This window comes from Capra hircus, chromosome 21, assembly GCF_001704415.2.
Source record: "Capra hircus breed San Clemente chromosome 21, ASM170441v1, whole genome shotgun sequence".
NCBI lineage: Eukaryota > Metazoa > Chordata > Mammalia > Artiodactyla > Bovidae > Capra > Capra hircus.
Genome location: NC_030828.1, coordinates 26,610,315 through 26,627,871, shown reverse-complemented (window position 1 = coordinate 26,627,871; position 17,557 = coordinate 26,610,315). Strand labels below are relative to the sequence as shown.

Sequence of the window (17,557 nt, the reverse complement as noted above, 5' to 3'; positions counted from 1 at the left end):
CCCATTCTGACTGCTTCCGTGTTCATCTTCCCAGGGACAGATGCTCGCACTGGCTCCAATTCCTGGACCAGCCTGGTCTGCAGCAGGACATACAGGACATCGCCTGTGTAAAAAGCTTGGGGAGCGGACCCTCCAAGGGGACCCCACGTGAGGCCCTGGGACACGTGAGTATATACAGAGCCTTGACATGGTTCTCTTTGCCACCCAAGCGTCCAGTTCCCATGAAGGGCACCTGCTCTGTCTCCTCTGTCCTGGCCTGTTCCTAACCTTGCTGGCAGAGCCCGGAGCCCCACTCCAACCCTACACCCAGCCTGCACCATTATCTGTACCTGCTTCTCCTCTGCCCCCAAAAGCCATCTGCTTGATGCTGCTCCCTTTTCCTCAAACCCCAGCCGAAATCTGCACTTGAACTCACTGTGAGGTCTACCCAGCAGAGCTGGGCATTTTTTGCCACCAAGGTCTCTGCCCGTAAGACCAGCATAGGATGAAGCAGTGTTGTACTTTATTGCTGTTGTTCCGTCTCTCAGTCGTGTCTGACTCTGCCACTCCATGGACAGCAGCGCACCAGCTTCCCTGCCCTTCACCATCTCCTGGAGCTTGCTCAAACTCATGTCCATTGAGTTGGTGATGCCATCCCACCATCTCATCTTCTGTCATCACCTTCTCCCGCCTCCAATCTTTCCCAGCATCAGGGTCTTTTCTAATGAGTCAGTTCATTGCATCAGGTGGCCAAAGTATTGGCACTTCAGCTTCAGCATCAGTCCTTCCAAGGAATATTCAGGGTTGATTTCTTTTAGGAGGGACTGGTCTGCTCTCTTTGAAGTCCAAGGGACTCTTGAGAGTCTTCTCAGCAACACAACTTGAAAGCATCAGTTCTTCAGCTCTCAGCCTTCTTTATGGTCCAACTCTCACTGTATTTTATTAAATTAGGTCTTTACATCTAGTGGCACATAATATATTATTAATATTAGTAAAAACTGATAGCAACTGAGGAAGGACTTGGGAGAGACTTCTGGGGTGAGAGTAATGTTCCTAACAAGGTAAGTTCCTCAGGTGTATCTGTTTTTCAAGATTAATCGAATGGTGCATACATTTCACCGTGTGTAAACTCTACCTGAAAGAACAGTCACCAAATACTGAGCTTGTTTTCATTATATACATGCTGAAGTGTTTAGAAGTGAAGTGTAGGGGTGCCTGAAACTTATTTGGAAATGTATTAAAAATATAAGATGGGAACTTCCCTGGTGGTCCAGTGGTTAAGAATCCACCTTGCAAGACAGGGGACATGAGTTCCATCCCTGGTCTGGAAGATCCCACATACTGAGGGGCAACTAAGCCCGTGCACAGCTACTGAGGCCTTGTGCCCTAGAGTCCATGCTCTGCAACAAAAGAAGCCACTGCAAGAAGCCTGTGCATGACTAGAGAGTAGCCCCCACTCACCACAACTAGAGAAGGCCTGTGCAGAGCAACAAGGACCCAGTGCAGTCAAAACAAATGAATATACTTTTAAAAATTAAAAAAGATGGATGCATGGGTGGTGGATAGAGGGTTGGTGGGATGGATAGTCACATAACAAGGCAAAGAAACGTTGCTTGTAGAATCAGATAGTGGGTATATGCTTGTTGACTACAGTTCTTTCCACTTTCCTATATGTTTGAACATTTTTGATAATAATATTTTGGAAAGAACACAATTGAAAGCAAGGTAAGTTGATAACTGGGGGAGGTGTGAAATCAATTGTGTTCCTGATGTGGTTTTCTGAGGCCATAATGGTGATGGTTCTGGTAACTTCGCAGGAACTGAGAAGCCTAATGCCAAGTAGAAACAGCATGGCAATTGGTCTGTTATGTGTCTAAGGATCGCTGTAGTTATTTTTCAGCCACATGCTAAGAATTCACGCTTTAGCATGAAACAGAGCTGCCTGGGTTCAAACCTCAGTCCTGCTGCTCACTGTTTGGATAAGCTCCCCAGGCCCCATTTCTGCTCACCTTACAATAAAGACAAGGCTTTCCCCAGTGGCTCACTCAGACTGTAAAGAATCGGCCTGCAGTATGGGAGACCTGGGTTAGATCCCTGGGTCAGGAAGATCCTCTGGAGAAGGGCATGGAAACCCATTCCAGGATTCTTGCCTGGTGAATTCCATGGACAGAGTAATCTGGTGGGCTACAGTCCATGGGATCACAGAGAGTCAGACATGACTGAGTGACTAATTCACACACTGCCTCATAGGGATACAGGGGCAGCTCCAATGAGTCCATGCCAATCAGGGCCCTAAATCAGCACCTATGCTGAAAGCCCCCAGGTGGAGGGAGGTGCTGCTATTTACAGACAGATTTCCAAGAGGCACCCTCCAGGGTTGGCCAGCAGGTGTGGGGAAGGGAGATAACGGGCTGACACAGAGAGAAGGGCTGTTGAGGCCTGGCCCCACCAGCAAAACCTCTTTTTTCCTTGTGCTGACAAGTCACCAGGATGCTTTAAAAATTTTTTTTAAATTTTACTTGACTGCCTCAGTCTTAGTTGCAGCATGCAGAATCTTTTGTTGTGGCTTGAGGGCTTAGTTGCCCCAAGGAATGTGGGATCTTCCCAGACCAGGCATTGAACCCATTTCCCCCACATTGCAAGGCAGATATTCAAGCACTGGACCACCAGCGAAGTTCCACCAGGATGACTTTTTGAAAGATGCTGTGAGGAAAACAGACTGGATGGGCAGATGTTTACAAAGGTCACAGAGGCGATGTTAAGCTCATAAGATCTGAGACAGGTAATTTCTCACTGCTTCTCTGCCTCTGCACCCGACCTAACTCCCGAAGCTCCGCACACAACTCAACTGGCGCCTTCTCAGGGGGCCCACCCTGACCACCAGACTAGGCCAGCTCCCCAGGGAGAGCCTCTCATAGCGACGGATCCTCTTGTCATCATATTGATGTGATGTGTGCTTTTTATCTCCAGTTTCCCAGTAGGTCCTCAGAGACCAGCACAGTGCCTGAAGCAGAGACTGCGCTAAATAATCTGTTGAGAATGAATTCCAAGTGTGTAAGAAAGCAACTGCACTCTCTGTAGATTGACAGATAGAAAATTGGCTGTGGGGTGAAGTGTTATTCGCTCAGTCATGTCCGACTCTTTGCAACCCCATGGACTGTAGCCCACCAGGCTCCTTTGTCCATGGGATTCTCCAGGCAAGAATACTGGAGTGGGTAGTCATGACCTCCTCCAGGGGAATCTTCCCAAACCAGGGAGATCGAACCCATGTCTCCTGTACTGGCAAGCAGATTCTTTACCACTGAGCCAACAGGGAAGCCCTGAGAGGTTAATTACCTTTCCCCAAACCAACTAGCCCATTCATCTTAGAGCTAAGGTTCCATCTCAGTAGCCAGAGCCTGCAGCCCTGGGGCCTTGGTCCCTATGCTCCACTGCCTTTCTTCTGAAGTCAGAGACACTCTAATGGAACCTAACCAAATGGATCTCAGGGTTCCAGCCTCTCGGCCGTATCTTCCTTCTGGAGCTAGAAAAGTCAGAAATGTGCCTTTGACTTGCTTCTCTTTCTTTTTTAAAAGAAAACCACGTGTTTATTCTCTTCTGCCAAAGTTACAACAGAGCTGAAGCTTTGCCAGTGTTGACTTTAAAAGCTGGGCTGAGGGGTTAAAATCCTTTCCCCTGATGCCTGTTTGTTTATGTTTCCGGAGTGAAAGAAGGAGGTTGTTATAAGAAACCATCTGATCCATTTCAGAGGCTGTACCTGCAGCAAGGCAGGGAGTCTGGCCCGAGTACCTGGCGCCCCTCCCAGCACTTAGATCCGAGAAGGCTCTGAAGGGGTCCCTGCTCCAGAGACTTGCTCTCCTGTCTCCCCGAGTCGCTGAGCAGCACCCCCTCCTGTTCTGCATCCTGTTAGAAGCAGAGCACAGCCATGGGGACTCTGACAACTTTGGACATTTAGACACCGATGCCCTTGCCCCTGAAAGTTGCCAGGACCCCTCACAGAGGAAGGAAGGGCAGGTAGAAACCGGCTGCCCTAGCCAGGGCTTTCTCTTATCCTCTTTGGGAGGTCCTGCAATAAAGCCCACCCTTCACCCTTCTGACAAGCAACCTAGTGAGCACTCAGCCAGCCTCCGCGAGGACAACGCAGACAGACAGGGAGGGACTGCACCACACACGCGCACGCACACACACACGCACACACAAACCCAACACAGTATAACCACAAGGATGCTTTTCTATGCTTCCACCCCTCTGGGAGAGTGTCAAATCAAACCCTCCATTTCCACCTCCCCGTGATTCAGCCACACTCACCATTCTCCTTCCGTGGGAAGACCCTCTTCTGCAAACTCATGTCGGGGGGCTCTGAGGATGTGGGAGAGCAGTGACTGGTCCCTCTGGGTCCGGATCGAGAAGTCTTGGGGGATCAACAGCAGCTTCTAGGGCTGGGAGTATTTGAATGGGAGTTAAAATTACAAAGTAACTCCTCGTTAGAACTGTTTCTCCCCCCGCCAGCAGGGAGGGAGGGAAAAAAAAATCCCTTTCCCTCTGCCAGCAAATCTTTAACGACTCAAAACAGTCACTTCCAACTCCTGCCCTCCTTGTGAAGCGAATGTGTAGAAGGCGATGTAATTTCACTGAATCAAGCCCTCAGATCACAAGCCTTTTCCTGTACCACAAACAGAAATGTAAAACCTCAAACTTTCCCTTGGACTGGGAGTCCGTTGCGAGCGGGCAGAACACGATGCTCTCTGAGGTCTAATGTATGGAAAACGTGCTGAACTTTTCAGATCATCCCAAAGGCTGGAGTCCGTTCCCCCCAAGTTCCCACCCTCAGTCTTTTTTTTTTTTTTCTTTTTAATGAGTTCTGGTGTGTTTATGTCATTGCAAGGGACAAACACGACACCTCCAGTCCTTGCCCAAAGTCGAAGTGATTCATTTTCTCCTTCACACACGCCACACACACACACAGAGCCTGTTGAATCCCAGTGAAAACGGCTTTCATAAAATTCGCGCGGGGCTGGGGCGGAGTGAGGCGGGGTGAATGCAGTCTGTGTCCTGAGAAGGGCAGTTGGGCTCCGGGGAAGGTGGAGGCTGACTTGAATCAAGACAAACAGAAGGCGCCCTGACTCTCGCCCTTGTCAAGAGGAGGAGGGATGAAAGAAAAGTGGACACAAGCCCTGGGGAACTGGGCTCCGAAATTTTCGCAGTGTTCTCTGCCCAACTTCCCCTTGTTAGCCTTCCCATACCCTGGAGGATCTATTTTTAGACTTGGACAAGGCATACTATTATTTTAAATGACCGATTTGATTGCTGGGTTAAAGAAATCCTTGGATTCCCCCCCACCAGAACAACCAAAAGAATATACAGTAAGTGGGCAAAGAGTCGGGGCTGAAAGCTGGGGAAGAATGTGATGGTTTTCAGGACACGGCAGTGTGACAGCAGACGCAAGGAAAAGCCTGCTATGTTTGATAGAGAAAATGCCACCAGGGAAGCAGGAGTGACAGACCCTGAGTCAGCCCCTGGGTTACCTGTCACCTGCCAAGTGGCCCAGGTCTTCTAGGGATGGGCCCCTGCCATGGATGCCTCTGGCCTCCTGACCAATGTCACTCCCCCATTCATAGCCTTTTAAAAAATATTTATTTGGCTGCACCGGGTCTTAGTTGCAAGAGAGTTCTAGTTCCCTGACCAGGGATCAAATCTGGGCCTCCTGCCTTGGGAATACAGAGTCTTAGCCACTGGACCACCAGGGAAGCCCCGTTGATAGCCTTTTTAAAATAAAACTTTTTAAATTTTTTATTGGGGTGTAGCCGATTAACAATGCTGTGACAGTTTCAGGTGAACAGCAGAGGGACTCACTCAGCCATACATATACATGTATCCATTCTCCCCCAAACTCCCCTCCTGTCCAGGCTGCGGTATAACATTGAGCAGAGTTCCCTGTGCTATACAGTAGATCCCTGTTGGTTATCCATTTTAAATATAACAGTATGCACATGTCCATCCCAAACTCCATAACTATCCCTCCCCATATCCTTCCCTCTGGCAACCATAAGATCCTTCTCTAAGCCTGTGAGTCTGTTTTGTAAATAAGTTCATTCTTATCACCTCTTTTTAAAGATTCTACCCATAAGGGATGTCAAACAATGTCCCTCCTTCTCTGTCTAACTTCACTCAGCACCACTGTTCAGAATCTTGAATCACCATCACTCAATTAAACCACCTCCAGGTCACTGTGACCACTCCACCTCTCCCCCACTTCCCCTCTCCCCCACTTCCCCACCTCCCACCTCCCTCCAATAATCATTTCTCTGGGCAGTGCTGCAGGGTGCCAGGGGGAAAAAAATTAAAAAAACAAAAACAAAAAACCTCTTCTGTCAGAACCTGGAGTCAGAACAGTTCCCTGAGGGTCATCCTTCTCCCAGGATGAGGGTTTGGATCCAGAGCTGGCACTTCCTGCTGCCTGCTCTACCTTGCTCGTAGAAACCAACTGACTGCCCAGGCCATGGACCGGCAGCATGCTGCAGGCACTCTATGCACAAAGAACCACGAGGGCCAGACACTGGCCTTGCCTTCTAGTGGTTCCCAGGTGCGTCAGCAATGGGAAGCCAGCTAGACAGGGGAATACTCTGCAGAAATTAAAATGAGGTAATAAAGATTTATTGTCCTAGAAGGGCTTTCCTGGTGGCTCAGGGGTAATGAACCCGCTTGCTAGTGGCAGGAGAGTTGGGTTTGATCCCTGGGTCAGGAAGATCCCCTGGAGAAGAAAATGGCATTCCGCTCCAGTATTCTTGCCTGAAGAATTTCACGGACAGAGGAGCCTGGTGGGCTACAGTCCATGGGCTCACAAAAGAGTCAGACACAAATGAGTGACTAAACAACAACAACATTGTCAGAAATGTATTACATCACTAAGCGAATTAAATCAGGTAACAAACACAGAGTGTGTAGTGTGATCCATATGCACGAAGCAAAATTAAATTTGGAGAACTAAAATTGAGGGATGTGGGGGGGGACTTCCCTGGTGGTTCAGTGGTTAAGACTCTCCACTTCCAGTGCAGGGGCCACAGATTCCATTCTGGTGAAGAACTAAGATCACACATGTCAAAGCATGGCCAAAAAAAAAAAAGAGGGATTTCTCTTTTTCTTCATGGGCTTCCCAGTATCCATTAAGTTTTCCAATATCCATTAGGTTATTCTCAAAGTCAGAGAATAGCAATAGCTTTCAATTCAGAACACTTATAGGATGGTAGAAACATTTCTAAATTTAAAAAAAATAATAAGTTAAATCACTGGCTTTGGGACTCCAAAGTAAACTTTGTTAAATCAATAACAAAGACTATACTTCTGAAGGTCATAGCTTTTGATCATATGAATTAAGCCTTTGACAAAGGAATTATTATCTGATTAGTAGGCAGAAGAGTGGCCCCTCCAAAGATGTCCCAATGCTATTTTCAGGGACCTGTGAACATGCTGTGTTGTATGCAAGAAGGGATTAAAGTTGCTAATCAGCTGACTTTAAAATAGTGGGACAAACTGAGAGAGTAGCACTGACCTTTATACACTACCATGTGTAAAATTGATGGCTAGCAGGAAGCTGCTCTATAGCGCAAGGAGCTCAGCTCAGTGCTCTGTGATGACCTAGAGGGGTGGGATGGACAGTGTGGGAGGGAGGTTCAAGAGAGACGGGCTATACGTATATAGCTGATTCACTTTGTGGTACAGCAGAAACTAATACAACAATGTAAAGCAGCTATATTCCAATTAAAATAAAACAAAGGGATTATCCTGGATGGCCCAGGTGGGCCCAATAAAGTCAGAAGTGTCCTGAAAAGTGGGACAGAGGAGGTCAGAGTTAGAGAGAGTCTTGAAGAAGCAACACTGCTGTCTTTGATGATGCAGATGGGGGCCATAAGCCAAGGATGGAGACGGCCTCCAGGAGCCAGCAAAAGCAAGGGAAGGATTCTCCCCTCCAGTGCCCAGATAAGAATGCTAACTCCACCAACACTTTTCATTCTAGCCCATGGAAACCCAATTTGGACTTTTGACTTCCAGCACTCTAAGATAGTTTGTGCTGGTATTTTTAAATCAATTTATTTATTTGTGGCTGTGCTGGGTCTTCACTGCTGCGCTGAGCTTTCTCTAGCGCAATGAGCAAGGGCTGCTCTCGAGCTGCGGCGCTCAGGCGTCTCACTGCAGGGGCTTCTCTTACGGTACAGCACAGACTCTAGGGTGTGCAGGCTTCAGTAGTTATGCTCACAGACTAGAGCAAGTGCTCAGTAGCTGTGGTGCACAGGCTTAGTTACCCTGTGGCACGTGGTCTTCCCCGAGCAGGGATCGAACCCATGTCCCCTGCATTGGCAGGCAGAGTCTCAGCCACTGGACCACCAGGGAAGTCCCACTATGTATTGTTTTAAGCTACTCATTTTGTGGCAATTTGTTACCGCAGCAATAGGACACTGACACATTTGAATTTGTGTGTATTTTGTTTGTTTCTTCAATGATGAAAGCTTGGCCTGGACTACAAAGAGCAAAGTCTGGAGGATACAGAGCACAAAATTTATACCATAAACCCACAGATTTGGGAAAAACACTTGATGATATAAGAGAGGCTATTTTCTTATTTGAACGAAGATAAAAGTCTGCCCAGCTGAAGGGAAGATGAGTTTCAAAGAGCACATGGTTGCAGAGGAACTCCTCACTTCTGCCCCTTTGTGGTTGGCATCAAGACACACAGATAGTACATACTGGGGATGAGACATAACACGGAGACCTGGGTCCCACTTTCTGCCTGAAATACTGGGAGGAAAGAGCCTCATTTGAGTGTCCTGAGCCAACTCGGATTGGAAATGTCCACATGGGATGGTTAGACCAAGATCCTGGAACAGTCCCCTGAATTCCCATGGGAGGATGGAAGTAGGTTAGGAGAGAGGAGCTGAAAGTTCCCTGAAGAGGTGAACTTGGAAGAGATGCCCAGAATACCTGAAGGCTCCAGCTGACCCAGGAGCCCCAGACGGCTGGATGTGGACAAAGCAGGGTGACCTTTGTGGTGAGAGAATAAGATCCCTCGATGGCTAACACAGAGGGGATGGAACATCTCGGACAAAGGAGAAGCTGGCAGCTCCCTCTACAGAGAATGCCTCAAAGAGGGGACCACAGGCTCTGTACACCTTCCCCAGTGCCACCATCTCACATAACAACCAGGCAGGGAGACCCTCAACTGGCTGAGCAGGAACCCAGAGTAGACCTGACTAAGATCGGGAGTAAACAAGGAATGACTAAATTTACTCTGGATTAGCAAAATCCATTTTCCATCATCAAGATTTGCCTGGTGGTCCAGTGTCAAAGACTCCACACTCCCAATGCCAGGGGCCTGGGTTCAATCCCTGGTTGGGGAACTAGATCCCACATGCCACAGCTAGAAGTCCCAAGTGCTGCAACTAAGACCCACTGCAGCCAGGTAAATAAATATTTTGAAAAACTCACTGTCCAGAAAAGTAGGGGTTAAAGAGTTAAGTTCAATAACAGAGAAATATGGAAAATTACATTTTTTTCTGAAAATAGATTATTATTGATAGTATATGCCACAACATAAACAGAGATTATCTCTGGCTAGTAAGAGAGATTATAAGTGCTTTTCATTTGTTTTTCTCTGCATTTCCTACTTTTCCAAAAGGAACATGTTTATGTATATACGGATGTTAGAGCTGAACAATAAAGAAGGCAGAGTGCTGAAGAAGTGATGCTTTCGAACTATGGTCCTGGAGAAGACTCTTGAGAGTCCCCTGGAAGGCAAGGAAATCGAAACAGTCAATCCTAAAGGAAATCAACCCTTAATATTCATTGAAAGGACTGATGCTGAAGTTGAAGCTCCAACGCTTTGGCCACCTGATGTGAACAGCCGACTCATTGGAAAAGACCCTGACACTGGGAAAGATTGAAGGCAAGAGGAGAAGGGGAGACAGAGGATGAGATGGTTGGATGGCATCATTGATTCATTGGACATGAACTTGGGCAAACTCTGGGAGATGGTGAGGGACAGGGAGGCCTGGTGTGCTGCAGTCCATGGGGCCACAAAGAGTCAGACATGACTCAGTGACTGAACGACAGCTCCTCCCTCTCTGAAGACACCCCTAACCCAGGTGAATGGAGATGGGGTCAAATGACACAATCTCAATTATAAACACAGAATATAAGAGAATATGGGGTTTCCCAGGTGTCTCAGTGGTAAAAGAACACTCCTGCCAATGCAGGAGACACTCAGTCCTTAATTCAGCAAGATCCCCTGGAGGAGGAAAGAGCAGCCCATTCCAGCATTCCTGCCTGGGAATTCCCATGGACAGAGGAGACTGGTGGGCTACAGTCCATGGAGCTACAGAGTCGGACACGACTTAGTAACTAAACTACGTCATAGCCGATTCACTTTGCAGTATAGCAGAAACTATCACAACACTGTGAAGCAACTACACTCCAATAAAATTAAAAAAAAAAAAAATAACGTGGTTACCTCCTCTAGCCTAGACAAGAAGGTAGGGAAGGAACTAACAAGTTGTCCACAGATTCTAGAGGCCACCCTCTGGCTGGCTGGCTGACCATGAGCTCCAGCCAGGCTGTGTGCTGCAGCGCAGGGAGCAAAAAGGACAGAAACAGCAGCGCCAGGCCAGGCTGGGATGCAGGAAGCATCAGGGGACCAGTGGGACACAGAGATGACTTGGGAACCAGAACAAACACGAAAGCCTCATGGTAAGCCCTGGGGTGTCCTGTCTTTGCTCTCCCTGGAGGTGATGGATAGGTAACAAGCCCACTATTTGGAAGGTCATGTGAGTTCAGTCTTGCAATGGAGAGATTACTCAGCGGTCCAGCTGAGGAGACCTGGGAGAGACTCAGCAGGGATACTGAAATGGACGCTGACTGAGTACTAAGCCAGGGAGACAAAGGACCACTGTCTGAATCCCACCTCTCCAGGGGGAACTGGATATGCCTGGATAGATGCCAACTCAAAAGAGGCCCAGGGTCCACCCAAGGCCAGGCGTCCTTTCCGAGGCAGTCTGAAGTACAGGGAGGCTGCACCAAAGGCCAGAGCTTATTCTCAAGGGAAGTCCAAGAGCCAAGCTGTGAAGCCTAGATCCAGTCCAGTGTCCAAAAGGCAGAGCGGGAGGACACTGGGGAGGTGAGGATGCAGAGTGGGGGAGGACTGGACTGGCTTAATGGTCCGGAGCATGCTCAAGGAGGGACAGGAACCCCAGTGATGAGAACACACAGCGGTCTCAAACCTTTGGGCACTAGGGATGGATTTTGTGGAAGATAGTTTTTACACAGACTGAAAATGCCAGGGATGGTTTGGGGCTGATTCAAGCACATTATGTATTTTTAATTAATTTATTTTTTATTGGAGGATAACTGCTTTACAATATTGTGTTGGTTTCTGCCATCCATCGACATGAATCAACCATAGGTATATATAGGTCCCCTCCTTCCTGAACCTTCTTCCCACCTCCCTCCCCTTCTCACCCCTCTAGGTTGTCACAGAGCACTGGTTTGAGCTCCCTGCAACATACAGCAAATTCCCACTGGCTGTCTATTTTATATGTGGTAGTGTACATGTTTCTCTGCTGCTCTCTCCATCTGTCCCTCCCTTTCCTTCCCCCCCAACCCCGTCAACCTGTGTCCACAAATCTGTTCTCTCTGTCTGTGTCTTCACTGCTGTGAAGACAGCAGTCTTCAGTACCATCTTTCTGGATTCCATATATATGCATTAACAAACAAGATCTGTATTCTGGCTTACTTCACTCTGGATAATAGGCTCTAGCTTCATCCACCTTATTCGAACTGAGTCAAGTGCATTCCTTTTGATGGCTGAGTATTATTCCATTGCATGTATGTACCACAGATTCTTTATTCAGTCATCTGTCAATGGACATCTAGGTTGCTTCCACGTCCTGGCTGTTGTAAATAGTGCTACATGAACATTGGGGTACACGGAGCACATTACATTTGTTGTGCTCTTTATTCCTAATATAATGCCGCTGGTGATCTGACAGGAGGTACCCACCGGTCCATGACCTGGAGGTTGAGGACCTCTGCTGTAGACTAGACTTCATGGAGGAGATAGCATTAAGTTTGATCTTGAAGGCAGTCTCACTTCCAGACTACTTCACACCTCCTTCCCCTGACACTGGCCCCAGAGTCAGGAGAAACACCAGGGAGATGTCAGCCTCCCTGCCGGCCTGGAGCTCTCTTGGTGGTTGTCTCACAACCACCAAGGGACACAGCAGCTCTTCCTCTAGGGCCATGGGTCCCCTTTTCTCTTCTTTCCTCTGTTCTAGTCTCTGATCCTCCCTAACCCCTGTCCTCCATACCTTAAACAGCTGCTGTCCTTGTTCTCTGCAGGATTCCATTTGCAGCTAAGCAACTGGGGCTTCCCAGGTGACACTAGTGGTAAGGAACCTACCTGCCAATGCAGGAGACACAAGAGACATGGGTTCAATCCCTGGGTCGGGAAGATCCCCTGGAAGAGGGCAGGGCAACCCACTCCAGCAATCTTGCAGGGAAAATCCCATGGACAGAGGAGCCTGGCATGCTACAGTCCTTGAGACTGCACAGAGTTGGACACATCTGAGCACGCACAAAATACAATAAGGACAATGGGCTCAGGAGGGAGCCTCAGGAAATTCCAACATTTAAGGGATCAGCAGTGGAAGAGACATGCAACATCAAGGCAGAGAAGAAACTAAAGAAAGAAATAAAAATTAAGAAAGTTCCAACACAGAAGCCAAGGGGAAGGGAGGGTCCGTTTTGTATTTTGTTTAGTCGTTGTTGGCTTTGGGACAAAAGAAATAAACTTCAGGAACCTCTGGCAAATCAAGTTGGCCTCCCGTCTTTCTTGGAGAAGAGACTGGCTTTTAGCATCCCCTGGAACGAAACAGCTGTCATTTCTAGGGTGCTAAGGAGGGGGATTGGGACGGGAGGAGGGGTGGGGAGAGCAGATGGATATAACTAAACTGAGGATCTGGTCAGGGTTTCAACCAATTTCCCAAACCTAGTGCTAATTCGTGCAGCCCACAGTCCATTTCCCATAAATTGAAATCCCTGTGTATTTGAACGGAAATACAATCCACGTGTTCATGATTCATTTGCACTTTATGTAACCAAATGTTGGGCTGTCGCTGTTTGATGTCCAAGACACCATCTGAAGAATCTTTGCAGCCAGAAGTCATGAGTTGCCAGAGAATTGAAAAGGAGACAAGCCTTGGCCAGCCGCATCCCTAATCGTAAAGCAGTAAGCAGGGAATGAAGAGGCACAGTGTGAAGGGGGGAGCATCCGATACGTACTTATAGATCACACATATGTTCCGTGCTTCAAGCTGCAAGCATCTGATGCTAAACAAGCCACACCAAGAAACAGGCAGCGCCTGCAGAGATGCTGTCGGTGATGTAACTGTTTGGTTCCTGTTGAACATTTTAGATGATTTCCAACTCTGATATTATAAGGCTAAAACAAAAATCTTTTGTGTATCCGTTTTTGTCCACAACTCTTATTATTGCCTGATGATAAGTTTCCAGATAATAGAATTACTGGATCACAGGAAAGATACAAAGTGTTAAATTGTCTTTCAGGAAAATTGCAAAGTTACCCTTTTATACTGGGCTTCCCAGGTGGCGCTAGTGGTAAAGAACCCACCTGCCAATGCAGGAGACATAAGAGATGCAGGTTTGATCCCTGGGTCGGGAAGATTCACTGGAGGAGGGCATGGCAACACATCCCAGTGTTCTTGACCTGGAGAATCCCAGGGACAGGGAAGCCTAGAAGGCTATGGTCCATAGGGTCATAAAGAGCTGGACACCACTGAAGCAACTTAGCACACATGTACGCACCCTTTTACACACAACAGATGAACTTGTCTTTCTCACCATGCTTTTTTAAGCTCTGTGCATTAGCAAAGAAATAATCAATGATGTATTAGAAAGTTATTAAAAGTTGTGTTTCAAAGACTATTTTACATAGCATGCAAAGCTATTAATTATGTAAATACAAAACTGCATAACTGAATAATAGCTATATACAAGTACAAACTCAATTTTATTTAAATTATCCCATAGTGTGATGTATATTCTATCACACAGAACAGCAGTTTCAGTATATGAAAAGGTGCTCAGCACCACTAATCATGAGACAGATGCAAGTCAAAACCACAACAGTATGTCACCTCACACCTGCAAGAATGGCTGGTACCAAAGAGATAAGCAGCAGGTGTTGGTGAGGATGTGGAGAGAAGGGAACCCTTGTGCACTACGTGTGGGAATGTAAGTTGGTGCAGCCAGCGTGGAAAACAGTATGGAGGTTCCTCAAGAAATCAAAACTAGAACTACCACATGATCCAACAATTCCACTTCTGAGATTTACCCGAAGGAAACAGAAACACTAGTTTGAAAAGATTATACACCCCTATGTTCACTGTAGCATTTTTCACAATCGTGAAGACATGGCAACCAGTTAGGTGTCCATCAACGGATGAACGGATAAAGACAAAAAACTTTATGTTTATATATATACACATGCATACATATATAACACATATATATTTCATTTATTTAGGGGCTTCCCTGGTGGCTCAGATGGTAAAGAATCTGCCTGCAGTGCAGGAGACCTTGGTTCCATCCCTGGGTTGGAAAGATCCCCTGGTGAAGGGAACTGCTACCCACTCCAGTATTCTTGCCTGGAAAATTCCATGGATAGAGGAGCCTGGTGGGCTACAATCCATGGTGTCGCAAAGAGTTGGACTCGAATGAGCAGCTTTCACCCACTCACTTGTTGCTATGTACACACACACAGTGGAATATTATTTACCCATAAAAAGAATGAAATCTGGCTACTTGTGACAACATGGATGGTCCTTGAGAGCAGGATGCTTAGTGAAAGAAGTCAGAGAAAAATAGAGTATGATTTCTCTTATGTGTGGAACCTGAAAAAACAACACAAAAGAACCCTTAAGCTCATAGATACAGACAACAGATTAGTGGTTGCTAGAGGTGGGCAGCCAGGGTGGGCTGGTGGAAGGGGTGTGGGCAAAATGAGTGAAGGGAGTTAAGAGATATAAACTTCCAGTTATAAATAAGTCATGTGTGTGAGTGTGCTTAGTCGTGTCCGACTCCTTATGACCTCACGGATGGTAGCCTGCCAGGTTCCTCTGTCCATGGAATTTCCCAGGCAAACATACCGGAGTGGGCTGCCATTTCCTTCTCCAGGGGATTTTCCCAACTGAGGGATCAAACTCATGTCTTCTGCATTGGCAGGCAGATTCTTTACCTCTGAGCCACCGGGGAAGCCCAAGGTTAATAATACTGCCTTGCATATTTGAAAGTTACTAAGAGTAGATTTTAAAAGTCCTCACAAGAAAAACAATTCTGTAACTATGCCTGATGATGAACGTTAACTAGACTTAATGTGGTGCTCATATCACAATATACCAAATATTGAATCACTGTGTTGTACACCTGAAATTAATGTTGTATGTCAACTGTAATTCAAAAAAAATTTTTTTTCTTAAAGAATATCAGCTTCAGCTGCAATAACAAAATCAATTCTCAACTCTCAGCATTTTAATCCCAACAGAAGTTTATTTCTCATCGGCACAAAATCTGATACAACCCAGGCCACTCTCCAAGGCAGCCCTTTCCAGGTGGTGACTCAGGGACCCAGGCTGTCTCCTTCCTGTGTCTCCACCATCTCAACACTAGCTGAATTCAGAGTTCCAGAACAGAGGACAAGAGAATATAGAGACTTATGCATGGGCTTTTCCAGGCCTCAGGCCAGATCTGCCACGTGCCATTTCCATTCATGATCAACTGTCTAGAACTTACCCTCTGACCATGCCCAACCGGCGGGCAGCTAGAAAGACCACAAGGATGTTCAGTGAACACTCAATGTCTCAGCTACAGTCTAGTCACCAAATATTCCTTTTCTCCCTTTTCCCACACACACAAAAAAAACAAAAACACTTCCAGCCCATGAGCGATGACCCATCGCCCCATCAATTTATAGCTCCCGGCTCAAAAGATCAGAATCTCCAGCAGACACACGGGTTCTTGAATCAAGCCAGAAGTGGCTGCTCTCGGTTCTGAGAAGCATCTTTCTAGAGCAGGCGTCGGCAAACTTCTTCAGGGCCAGAAAGTAAATATGTTAGGCTTGGGGGCCATGAGGTCTCTGCTACAGCTATTCAACCCTGCCATTGTAATGCAAAAACAGTCACTGACACTCTGTAAATGAACAGGCATGGCAGAGAAGGAGATGGTTGGAATGGCATCACCGACTCAATGGACATGAGTTTGAGAAACTTCGGGAGACAGTGAAGGACAGGAGAGGCTGGTGTGCTGTGGTCCATGGGGTCATGAAGAGTTAGACACGACTGAGTGACTGAACAACAACTGCTCTCAGAGGGCACTGCAATTATCTACTATTCGTCAAGGACACCTTTTGGAAAGTTCTCCATTTTCCATTGTCTCCTTGGCCACCTGTGCAGTAGATGTTGGAAAGCCTATGTCCCTTGGGGGCTGCTTTCCTCAGCCTTTTTGATTTCTGTGCATGGTTGGAGTTTCAGGGTGCTTAGAAGATTAAAAGTCTCAAATAATCATAGGCGTTCTAAGGCCAGGGTTGTTTTTTCTTTTGGCAGTCTGACTCTCAGACAACTCAGTAGTCATTTTCCAGTTCCATCTTCCAGGAACCACACCCACTGTTCTTTCAAGACTTGGTTCCTAGAGCTGCTGTATTTGTTTATTTCATGTCCCCAATCCTCTTTCACTCAATACAACAGTGGCTGCCTCCAGGCCACCTACAGCCACGAGCATGAAATTCCTACCCTTCCTCTGTTTGCTCTGAGACATAAAAATCAGAGGGAAATTTTAATTATAGGTGTCAGACCCCACCTTTCATTTGATTTTTGCCCTGCTTCCAACTGGACACGGCACTGGGTACCACACCCTGAATCTGAATTTGCCTTTGGCCACTCTGAAGTCTTTCTTAATTCCATTTCTGACGCTATCATCTCAAGGAGGTTCATTTTTCCAACCTTCATTTCTGGCCTTTCTCCATTCCCTGTTATTACTCTTGGAAATGAGTCGATTCTTTGCTGTGTGCATCTTTTCCTTGTAACACCTTGTTAAACATAGCCAGCAACAATGAATGCGATTACCACAATTCCGATTTTCCAACCACTTTCCCCAGAGCTACAAGTTCATTAAGAACCAAATGTGCCTTCCAGGTGATCACAGGAGACTAATCATAAATATTTCACCACTGCATAAGAGGGACTGAGTGTTCCCCCAGTCCCATTTCCTTACTGCCATTTACCTAACCGATTTATCGATATGCACTGCAGGGTTTTGTTACAGCAGCTTCTTACTTTTACTATCAACTTCTAAATTAGTCCGCATAAGCTAGGGTGAACTATGGGCACCCTCTAATTCAGTGGTTTAACACTTGCTTGCTCACATAAAGTCACAGATAAATCTGGCTGCATTCTGCAGCATATACAATATACATTAAGGTTTCCACCCAAGTGGGTGATGGAAGCCACTGGACCCTGCC

The 17,557-nt window shown here is 46.8% G+C and overlaps 1 protein-coding gene across 2 annotated transcripts in view; it reads right to left on the bottom strand.

The window, feature by feature from the left end:
- IL16 (interleukin 16) overlaps positions 1–4,640 on the bottom strand; it is a 114,090-nt gene extending 109,450 nt beyond the window's left edge. Inside the window, exon 1 of one of the 2 annotated variants that reach the window (XM_018066447.1) lies at positions 4,288–4,640. In XM_018066447.1, coding sequence (XP_017921936.1) covers positions 4,288–4,327 — 40 coding nt within the window. In that variant the 5' untranslated portion in view covers positions 4,328–4,640. The remainder of the gene's footprint in view (positions 1–4,287) is intronic. The other variant, XM_013973065.2, reaches the window with a different exon arrangement.